The sequence below is a fragment of the Grus americana genome, chromosome 3 (genome assembly GCF_028858705.1).
Source record: "Grus americana isolate bGruAme1 chromosome 3, bGruAme1.mat, whole genome shotgun sequence".
Lineage (NCBI taxonomy): Eukaryota > Metazoa > Chordata > Aves > Gruiformes > Gruidae > Grus > Grus americana.
In genome coordinates, this window is record NC_072854.1 from 86,277,996 (window position 1) to 86,290,035 (window position 12,040).

The 12,040-nt window shown below is 34.6% G+C and overlaps 1 protein-coding gene across 9 annotated transcripts in view; it reads right to left on the bottom strand.

Moving 5' to 3' along the window:
* The window catches only part of CEP170 (centrosomal protein 170), a 99,156-nt gene that overhangs the window by 31,713 nt on the left and 55,403 nt on the right, over positions 1-12,040 (bottom strand). For 7 of the 9 annotated variants that reach the window (XM_054821071.1, XM_054821070.1, XM_054821067.1 and 4 more), the window contains exon 10: positions 3,523-3,672. The exons of the other annotated variants lie outside the window; for them this stretch is intronic. In XM_054821071.1, the coding sequence (XP_054677046.1) occupies positions 3,523-3,672 (150 nt within the window). The remainder of the gene's footprint in view (positions 1-3,522; positions 3,673-12,040) is intronic. 9 annotated transcript variants of the gene reach the window in all.

A 12,040-nucleotide genomic window follows, 5' to 3' on the forward strand; every position in this document is an offset into this window, starting at 1 on the left:
CAGGGGTGATGATCCTTTTTTTCGAATTTCCATACTCACTTTATATACAGCAAATGTCTTCGCATTTGTTCCTGGAACAACATTGGCATCTATCTCAAATAGTTCTTCTTCCTTCTGTTGCATTTACTCCACTTACACTGCAAAACCCAGCAATTGTACCCATCTCAGCTACTGTTTTGCTAGACTAAAAGAATTGTATCAATCTGTTTTTGTAAGGTAAATCTCCATTCCCTTAATAACCTGAGTAGACCTCTTTGTACCTTCTCTAGCCTTGTATTCACCCTTCTTATCCAAGAATGGTAACAATTCTAGTGCCAGTATTTCAGAGGAAGTTTCACCAAAACTTTCTACCATGGCAGCAACGCTGTCCTCTTCTACTGACAATACATTTTTCAGGGTACATCCAAGGTCATATTTGCCTTTTCACAGCTATATGACATTGGTGACACAATCATCCTATTTTTCAATATAGCAACTAAGTTCCACCAAAAAGCAAGTAGTGAACTTCAGGCTGAATGGTCCACTCTACAGAAGGACAGGAAATAGTGTAAATAGAAAGGACAAATAAAAGGAAATATAGCTTCTAAATACACACAGCATTTCTCCACTTCTAAGAAGCAATATAGCAAATATTTACATTAATGAAGTTATTCAGTATTCAGAATGTCAATGGTATTATTTATTTTATCTTCAGTAGGAAAGACATGAAATGGGCATTGAAAACAGGAAAAGAAACACTGTCGTCAATGGCACTGATGACCCAGCAGATGCAGAACTAGGTTTCTAACTGTGCTGCAGTCTTAAGAAAAATTCAAAAAAACCCCCACAAAACAAACAAAAAAGCGGTATGTCCCTAAGAAGAACATCAAAGGCAATGTTGATAAACCATGTACATTATTTAAGAACTGTGGTCAGCATAGATAACTGAGCACTGAAAATTAAATGGAAGCTGGATGGATAAATCATAGCCCAAATGTCTGCAGTATTTTTATTAATCAAGCTCACATAGTAGGAATAAATAACAACAACAACGTCTTTGTTCTCTATCTTATTTAATTTTTGTTCTTAAATCACACTTACCTTGGTTGGCAAGTGGCAGCTTATAATATAGAAAATAAAAACATTTAAATATTTTAAATAGATGGATTTACTATTTTTACTGCCTATCTGTAATGATTGAAAAGGCAAGAACCAGCGCATGCAGGCTCAATCCAACCGTGTCAGACATTCACTCTGCATTTTACTTAGTCTCATGACACACACTACTCCAAAGTACCAAAGCTTGTCATATCAAAGGAAAAGCTGAGAATGTCTTTATAAGAAAAGCAATTTTATTTTAGGCCTTTTCCAAGCACATTATTCACAAGCCCTGTAAAGTTAAGATTTTTAAGTTCAGAATAATCTTTCAATCTGAAAATAATTTTTATAAAATCTTCATAATTTCCCAAGATATCTTTTCCATCTTCCTGAATTGAAATCTCTTAAATGTTTATTCTCTGCTTTTTCTATGTCAATCATGTCCTGAATTTGCCTCATTCTGCTAAATCATCTATGGGTACAACTGTGATGGGCAGATGGAACAAGGTCCATCCACAATCTGAGTGGATGCAAGCCTGGAACACTGAGCTATCCTGAGGTTACCTGACTAATTAGCCAAGATCTTCAATGAGGTTTATTAAATTATGATCTGCAGCTCATTCATGCAGTAAGTCTTCCAAAACTGAGAAGCAGGAAAGTTCAACATACATATAAACCAACTTCTATTTTTAACTTTCTCTGGTAAGCTTTTTCCATCTTCATCTGTCTTCATCTCTTTTTACACTAATTCTTGCTATACCCACACTGCTTATGTCAGTTTTGCTCCTCTACCTAGTGAACAATTTTCATTTCTTCCCCTATCGTGCCACATAATAATCTTGTAAATTAAGACTATGCCAAATAACCCATTCCCTTTCTCATACACGAAGACCTTTTTATTCAGCAAAGCATCCACAGTAATAAAAAGGCATCATTCTTGTAATTTCAACCTAAATCGAAGCGGGTTTTAGCATGCCATTGCCAGAAAGATTCTTAAACCTGCCCTATGATTGCAGAAGAAGTCTTCCTATGATTGCAGAAGTCTCACTTTTCTAAAATCAAACCCTGTTACTTGCAAAATATGACACCTGGAAAGCTCAATTATGTTCATAAATTAAGTTATATATTCTTTTGCTGCTTACAAAATTATATACATGGAAAAATATCAATACTTTTAATAGTCTTGAAAGCTGATATGGCACAAAAGAGTTGAATGCTGCAAAAGGCATGAAAAAAAGAGAGAGATTGTGGTTATACATTCAAGCAAGGAAGCAAACCGAAAGGCAAAGTTTGTCAAATTCTTCCACATGATATGCCCATGCTGTATGGCAATAATTTACTTGAAACAGTAACCTTAGAGAAACTATTCAAAGATTCTAATCTAAATACAGTAACATACTTAGTGTATCAAGACTGCACCACAGTTAAAATACAACCATGATAAAACACACCTTCTCTGGGAGAAACAGATTCCTAGATATTAAAAACAATGTATTTGCATGGCAGGCACACAAATTCATACTTTAAGCTCTTGATATATTCCAGAAAATTTGCTTATTTATAAAGTTTGCAAATTTACAGGATCATAATTCAGAAACAGTTTGCCATGGCAAGTAGAGAACTAAGTGTGGTGTGCTTCGTTACTGTTATTAGATTAATTCTGCCCCAGTGTGAGCCCGTTCCGTTCCCAACACGTTTCAAGTTATAGTTTATCCATCGCAATGATATCAGAATGTCTCCCAAGATTTCAATATGAAATACAATTAACATCTACTTGTGTGCATATTCTGAGTCATATATAAGGAACTGGCACCTTCCTTTGCCTAATCTTTCACCAACTGATTAAATTATACTGCTTCTGAGGCAACTAACATAAGTGACTCTTCATGAGTGGCATCTCGCTTGAGAACTCAAATCATAAATGTAAAAAACTGAAGTCCTCTGGCTTCGGAAAAAAAACCTGAAATGTATTATCCACCATTTTTTTCCTAGCTGACTTTGTATCACATATTAAATGTATACACCTTATTCCTGAATTTTAATATAGTTACTTGCTTTGGGCTATAAAACATAACCAGCTTTTCCTCAGTTCTTGACTTACAAGAAGTGTATACTGCACAAGTTCAGTAACTTACAAGAAGTGTATACTATGCAAATGTATGTTGCAAACGTAACGATGCAAAGAAGCTCCTGCCACATTTCCAATACACTGGTATTAGTGCACATAGAAAGGTAGCAAAGTTTAAAACATCTTCATGATGTAACGTGCCTGTCTGACAAAGAAGTTTTGGTCATACAATAAAGGCCTAAGAAAAATAAAATACTCATAGATCTGACCTAATGTTTTCTAGGCAAGGTTTTGTTTGCTGTTTAACACTTACTGGTTGTTATTAGTGCTCTCTCTTATTGGAAGAAAAAAGAAGACCAGCAAAAATTAAATTCTACCTCTGTGTCAAGAAATCCAGTTGTACTCAGTGGTCTTTTTTCTTCCAGCACTACTGTAGCAGAATTTATAGCCCAATCTTTTACTAAATCTTTCTGGTTCTCGTTGATAACAGGCCTATTATAATCCTGGCTGTCATCCACTCCAAATACCTGAAAATGAAACAAACCATTACATACATTAACCCAATACCATCCTGATACAATGTTAAATGTTAATGGATGGATGGTGGCATGCTGGAGAGTGAGTTTAAATAGCTTTTGCTGTATTATGCTTATCTGTCATCTTGGTGAAATCTACAAATTAAATAGAAGAAATATCTACAGCAATTAAAAAAAAAGAGCAGAAGTCTTATGCCAATACTAAAAATTCAAGGAATTGCTAGTTGGAATGGTCAGATATGAAAAAATGACACTTTGATGAAAGAAACAAAAGGTAAAGGCAAAATCATTCAAAAAACCATTTTACAGTCCATTTCCCAATTAAGGAAAAAAAACCAATAACTGGAATCACCAAATTTTCAAATTTTTCTTATTATCTAGTGAAAACAAGAAATACAAATGCTTACATCTGCTGCTAATACACTTATTGAATTATATCACTAATACAAACAAATTTCAGTTTTTCATTTGTTAGGGCCTTAGCAGATGTCGGAAGTCCACCAGGTCTCACAAACCATGTAGACTCATTCAAGATGTGACTTGCCATAGTTGTTCTACGACACTGTTTCCTACTGGTGCTTATATTAATCCCTTCAGCTTGTGACAGAATAATGTCCCCATGACATTTTAAAACCATTGCTCAAAAATACTAGAAAAATATTATTACCAAGGCAATTTAGTAATAAGGACTTGACAGCATATTGCCTGTCAAATTTCTCATGAGTCATAGATACTAAGGAATATGAATTGCTTTCAAAATTGATGTATACTTCAAAGATATTTTAGAGAATATTTTGTATCTTGGAAACATATCATTTATAAAATTAATACATTTCTGCCTAAGAAAGAAATTCACTGCTCTACTACTAATTGCCTGCTAAAAAGAAACTGTTAACATCAAAAATTGTTTTGCCTTAGGGAAAGACAAAGAAAAGCAAAGAAGGAAATGACCTTTACAGATGTTATCCTCCTGTAAAAAATACTACTAGTGCAAAAGAGAAAAAGACATACAGAATTATTTTTTCCGCAATGTTTTGTAATTCAGTTTTGCACAGCAAAGGTAGAGTGCTGGTTTATTGAAATTCTGAACAAGGTTAGTGTATTTAAAATGGATTCACCACTAGATGGCCACAAACCATAACGTTTTTTAGTGTCCAAGAAGCAGATGAAAAAAAAAAAATTAGGCTCCTTGTCATTCAGCTCCTGCGTATGCTCTTCTAAACGTCCAGAAAGATGTTGCTGTAGCATTTACACATTTATAACTCAGGAAGCTTTTTCAAATGCATTGCATTTGTATTTTGCTCTCATGTGAAAAGGCTGCTTTCTGCAATTCTAAAATTCAGGCGATGCTCCCCAATTTTCAATTAATACATAAATCATGTCTAGATACACTTATGCACCAGCTGCTTAAGAGTATTTCATAAATATTTCTTTTCTTGGGAAAAAAAGTGTGATAGAACTTAAACTTTCTTTTTAATTACATACTTTTGATTTGTACAGTTGTAGTAATTTTTTAAGATACAAATCAGTTATCAAACACTGCCTCCTTTCTTTGAATATATCACTATTCCACAGCCACTTTTTACCTTGTTCCTGTAGTTCCATTGATTACAGAGTTTTACATGTTCTTTTAAATGAAAGGAAATTCTGATTTTATTGCATAAGCACCTGAAGGAAAATATGAACTCAACACTTCCATATCTAATCAGGAGTACAGGAGTAAATTGCTGCCTGTAAATTGCTTCATATCATCTGGTGGTGCATTCACTTACCATGTCACATTTCTTTACTTGTATCACAAACAACAGCACCTGAGGCTTCTTTCCGTTCTACCTTTTCTAGTACTGAAGTCCTATTTAAGCAAATTTTGTTATTCTTCTTCTATTACTGAAATTACCAAAAAAGCAAATTTGAATATTGCCTATTTTTTTCTGTGAAAGGTAATATGGGTAGCAATAAGATCCAAGTAATAGATCTACCTCCTAATACTACTCCTAATGCTCCCTCTGTAAATATAGTGGGGATATCATAGGCCAGAAAAGATAAGCAAAATATTTGGGGACACTATTACTAGAAAGAAAGGGAAAGCATTTTCAATAAATGTATATTTTTGCACTACACAGTCATTCTACATCTCGGAGCACTGGTATGAGCATACACCTGTCCTGTCTAAGTTCCATTGCAAAACAACTGTAAGCTCCTCTTCTCATCAAGAAAGAAGATTGACACAAGTGTGATCTATCCCAAAGACTAAACTTCAGAACTGAGATACATAAAATCCCTTTGAAAATAATCCCATTAATACATAATTAAGACTTTAAATATGAAAACTATGCAAAAGATAAAACAACTCATGTTTATTATTTTACAAAATTTAAAACATCACGTACACACCTGTCATACATTTGCAGAAAATGAATACTATCAGAATTACAGGATTAACCAATACACTTATACTATTCACCAAGTAATGAGAATATACCCTCAACAGAAACAGCCATGGAATAACCTGACAGTTTCTGCTGGAAATCGTTTCTCGACCATTTAGAAAAATGCAATTTGTACTTGATGGCTTGCTATGGTAAGGTAGGTGTGCTAACAGTGGGCTGTTGTGATTGAAGCCTGAATGGATAGAGACCTGTATCTTCCTACAAAGACAGATCCCCTTCCTACAAAAGGGCTAACTTAACCAAACCAAAAAAAACCTGAGGAAATGCTGATGACACCCATCACTGCCTCTCTCACCTATTTATATAAAAAGAGTGAAGTTTCTTTCTGTAAAGCTTGTATTTGTCAGAAGCAGCAGCTACACCTTTAAACAGAAGCAACTACCATACGTATTTTGATTAACTGTGTTTTGGGGAAGAAAAAGATGATACCAGATTCCATGATACAGGTTTGGACACAGTGAGCTGTTTGAAAAATGAGAGGAATGCCTTTCTTGTTTTATTTTTGATACAGGACATAAAGGGATTCTATGCATTCATTTATGACTTCAAGAACTTTCCTAAACATCTCATAAACATATCCAGCACACAGCTGTCAATGAAAAAAAGACATTTACTAAATCTTTTACACTTTCTTATTATCACTGTAAACAATAAAGACTTTCACAAAATCATGAGCTTGAAGACAGCCTGGGGGATGGGGAATAATAGGTTTATTTTTTAACTTAGGTAACTAAACATACCATGAAGAAAACAATTCCTAAATTTATTTTTGGTTAAACCCACATATCAATGCTGTTTTTTAAACAGATGTAATTTAAAAATGAAACTACTAGTGAGATATATTTCCAAGCTAACAGCTTCCTATAAGCAATCATTCTGGAAAGTTAGTTTTCTGCCCTGCTCTGCCATATTATTACTTATTTTTATGAAATTATATTTTAACAGAAAGACTAGATTATTTCATCCTGAATGCTTCAAGTTTCATAAAATTACAAAACAAGTAACAGCATAATAATTTTCACAGAATCCCTGAAATCTGAACTGATGGGGAAAAATCTAGGCACTGCACCAATCTGCACCATTACGTGGGGTTCCTGCAGGGTCTCTGCCACATGGCTGTAATGGTAGAACTGTCAGAAACATTGTAGAAACTGAAGTGGTGGTGGTGATGTTTAACTGCTGTATTGTTATGAAGCATGAAACAATTGCAAATCAGGAGAGTTTGAATGGCAAGGGAATGACGACTACATTGCTGCAGAAAGTCAAGCCACATTTATGAAATGTAGTGAACATAATTTTGTTTAACCTGCAAGCCAGGTGACCTCTGAAGCAAATGGATTAACAGGTGATAGTCAGACTGCATCCAGTTTTGGTGCCCCCAGTACACGAGAGGCATTGTCTACCTGAAGGGAGCTCAGCAGGGGCCATAAATATGGTCAAGGCTGGAGAAACTTCCACGTAGGAGAGTCAGAGGAAGCTGGGCGTGATCATTTTTGAGGAAGGGAAGGCTTTGGGGGTGCCTACCAGCAGCCCCCAGTACCTATGGCGAATAAATCAAGGTGACATACAGGCTCTTCACAGTGGTGCATGGCAGGAAGACAAGGGATAACTCATGTAAGTTGAAGTGAGAGGTTCGGACAGGATATAAAGAAGAGCTTTTCCACTCTGAGGACAGCCAAGCAAGGTTGCCTAGTCTCTGTCCTTGTAGAGTGTGAACATCCAAATGGATGAAGTCCTGGGGAACCTGTCTGACCTCAGAGATGACCCTTCTTTGAGCGGGGGCTAGACTAGTGCCAAGCCTGAGCATGTGCCTCGTCCTCTTCTGCAAGGGCTAATTTTGTAGAAAGCAGAGTAATCTGTTTTGGCAGGCCACACACATTTCCCTGTGAAAACAGCTCATGACTCAGAGCACACCTGCTTGTCACAATAGCTGAAACACAGCTTTAACACAAGCTAGCTTTAGTGATCAGGAATTGGTCTTGTTAACTCTCCTCCCATCCCCTGGCTCCCAACAGATGAATTAATCTCTTTTGTACCACAGACGAACTATACTAGAGATAAGTATAATGACTTTAGGATTAATTATAAAAAATTATGATTGTTTAAAACCACAGAGGCCATTTTTCTTTACTGATACATGTGAGACCTTCTAGAAATTAAAATAAAAAATGGTCAGAAAAATTAATGGCAACAGGAACCCTTTTTATGAACCAAAAGGAAGAAAATGGGTTAGGTAAAAAAAATAAAAAAAAAACCCAAAAACCAAACCTTCACTTGATGTTTTCCTTATGAGCTTTTTATAAACTTCAAAGTTCTTGCGTAAGAAAAACGTTTTTCCACTTGTATCTCATTTAACTGCCTTTCAGAGTTCCTAATGTTGTGACTTTATACTTTCTTTTATTTAATTTCAGGACATTAATTCTAAACTATTTCATGGTTTATGAAGATCACGCTGCAGTTCTACAATATTATAATTACTCAGTAATTAATGTCCACAGACCTAGTTCCTCATCCAATTCTCATTCATTACTGAAGATAGTTGTATCAATGGAAAAAAAGGTCTTATTTAAGACTCCTAATAGATATGTTCACTCAGTTTTATAGCAAGTTATGTGTATAAGAACAGGGATTCTATTTTTCTGCATACATACTTACTACACAAAGCATTAGAAATAATTTTTAAGAGCACTAAACACAAACTAGGAGCATAAATTTGATTCAAAATACAAATCTGAAGAATTCTACCTAGTTTTAAAATTTTGATTTGCTAAAGTTTCCCCAATAGTCTTATTGCTGTAGTCTTAACATAAAGGATATGCAGTAATTACTAATAATATTAATAAGATTAACAGAAAAACAACGAATAAATACTAAGGATTATAGTTGCAATTTAGAGAGCTACAACTAGGAATCTATCTATTAAAGATGGTACTCGTAAACTACAAATATTTGAATAATTCTCCTTCTGTTCTTTCAGAGCCTAACAACAGTTACAGCCACAATCCGGAGACGTATTTGAAAAGGATGATGATATAAACACTATTAATTTAACTGCAAGCAATCTGTATACAAGGAGCAGAACAAAACTCAAAGACAAAAAGTGTGTAAAAGGGAATTCAAAGATGAGCAGTTAAAAAAGCAAACTAAATCAAAGCAGAGCACAGTAAGGGACAAGGGGCTGTACTGTGCAGTGCATTAAAGACAGGACCATGGCAAAATAAAACAAGGAGCAAGTGATTAAATTTGAAATAAGGTATTTGACACTGTAAAGTGATGGGAATGTAAATTATAATAGCAATTCTGTTTCATAACTTTTTAGAGGAAAGGAAGATGATGAGTCTATTTGATTGTCAGAGAAGTCAAACAAAAGTAAATTTCAGAAACTGAGCTGTGAACTGATACAGTCAGACCAGCAAGAAAGAAAAAAAAAAAAAAAAAGAGGGAAGAGACATGAATTTGGAAACACAAGTAGGATTTGGACACAGTTTGGATGTACTAAGCAAGAAGAAGAAAGTGTAAATAAGCCACACTCAGAGGAGGCTTGATTGATGGGAAGAGAGTGTTTCAGAGAGCAGGGAAATGGAAGAGGCTACAGATCCATATTGCAGATCATCTTGGCAATGCCACGCTTAGTGTTCAGACTGAGCTCCTCATAATTCTTCCAAAGAAGGTAGTTGAGATATGCATAATATACAGTAAACTGGTTGTTAAAAGTCAGAGTTACTGATCAGACAGAAAAGACAAAAGGCAAACTTTTTTTTCCCACTTTTGAGAAAGTGTGACAAGCCAGAGTACAATGCCTAAGATCACTTTGTGTTTAACTACTGCATGAACTGTGTTTAACCAAGTTGCTTCTGAGAAGTCAGCTTTTAATAGTTTTTGCTTGTTCTTGGCAGTTATCCTAGCCATCCCAAGTGAACAGACTGTGTTCTGTGCCGGGCATATCTCATGAATAGCCATGGATTTTCACAGAAGCTGTTTATGTCATTTTAACTATATATTGAAGACAGAGTCAAATGCAAGACGCTCTGGTATAAAAAAAGCTACATAAGCAAATGCAAAGGATCAACGTGCCAAGTCTAATAACTTCCTCTTACCAGACGCCAGTTACATATTTACATGCATACATATTTTATACCTGTTTCCTACAGTGAAGAATTCATTTTCTTGAGAATTCCCATTTCAAAAGGAAACAATAAGTTTAGAGACTCCTCCCCTCAGACAAAAAAAGATTACAAACATCCTCTGAACTCTTGACGAAATTTGTATGTTCAGACAATTTGATAGGCTTCAACTGTTCTACTGCTTTTTCAGCATTGTATTCATAAAATACAGTTGTTCTGCAACCAAGACACTCTGTGGGGCTGAAAGGCATTCTTTCTAGAAGAAATTGCTGAAGCCATGGTAAAAGCAATTAAACTCAGAGGGTGTGTAAAGACAGAAGACTTGAAAGTCATTTTCTGAAAATAGATATATCTGTCTTGGTTCCTTAAACAGTCACTGAAACATGCTGAGATTTATTTTTTTTCTCCTCCTAACTTACTCCTTGCCTGTTGATTCTTTTCAGGTAGTTTGTCATTTATAACACTGCAAAAATTTGCCAAGAGGAGTTCCATAACATGCATGTTAACTCCATGACAAGAGGAGTTTTAATAACATATATGTTAAGTATTGTAATCAAAAACATTTCCCCCTCCCTGCACCACTTGCACTGTAAATATAAGTTTTTGGATGAACATAGTTTTAGTAAAAGAATATACATTTTCCGATAAACCTTGCAGATCTTAAAAAAAAAAGTTTTGATTTGGTATATGGCTCCAAGTTTTGAAATCAATCCCTTCTGTGCATTGCACACTATTTACAAATGACGGAAAACATCTGAATTAGTCTATACTCACAGAGGTAGACTGGTATATACAGATGTAACAATGTAATAAAATACCCACTTACGATTTTGTCACTCTTACTTTCAAAATATTTAGCATAACATTAATCTTAAACTTGTCAGTCCACAAATCTTCATTTAGCAGTTATTTTATGGTTAAGACAATGTTTCATGCTATCTGCAAAACTACTGATAAAACTTTAAGGTTTGCAACAGAGAAGACAAGATATGGTAAACAAACATTATAAACACTTAAAGCAACAACACCAACAAAAAATCATTTAAAAGCACACAGTCCTTGAAGAAGACATTGGCCAATAACATAATATGGTATGAACAAACATAGCCTGGGAGCAAAAAGAGTAAGGGGATTCCATTTTATTATAACCACCTTTCAAAATAGATTCCCATTCATACACGTACTCAAAAAAAACAGTCGAAACAAACTGAAATACAAGTATCATCGTGAGCAGAAAGATCTAGAAAATGAAAATGGAAAACCTGGTATCTATATAAACACCAACACAGCTTTTCCTCCAAAATTATTAGTTATTCCAACTTTTTAGAGAGGAAAAAAAGAATCTCTCTCAAGATTGTGTCAATAGAATAGTATTTTATGTATTCTCTTCACATAGTATATCATCAAGTAAAATTAAAGATGATAGCATACACATTAAAAATAAGTTCATTACTATCATGGCCTGTCTATCTATATAAACAAAAGACTTTAAAACAGCATCTTTTTCCAATTTAACATAAATTGGAACATAATCTAAAATATGAACTTTGCATTGAAAACAAAATCTTTAAATGGTCACAATAATTCTTTTTGAAGATGGCAGAAGGATGAATTGAGGTTTGATTTTGGTACTTTTTTTCAAGTTTTACTACTGGTGGGGAATCAGTATTTTGAATTTGAGATCTAAAATTGCTGATGAAAAAACCCAATTATTTATAAGGAAATTTAAATGAATATAACATAACTGAAGAAAACAATTTTGGAACCGAGAAAACTTTATCCAAG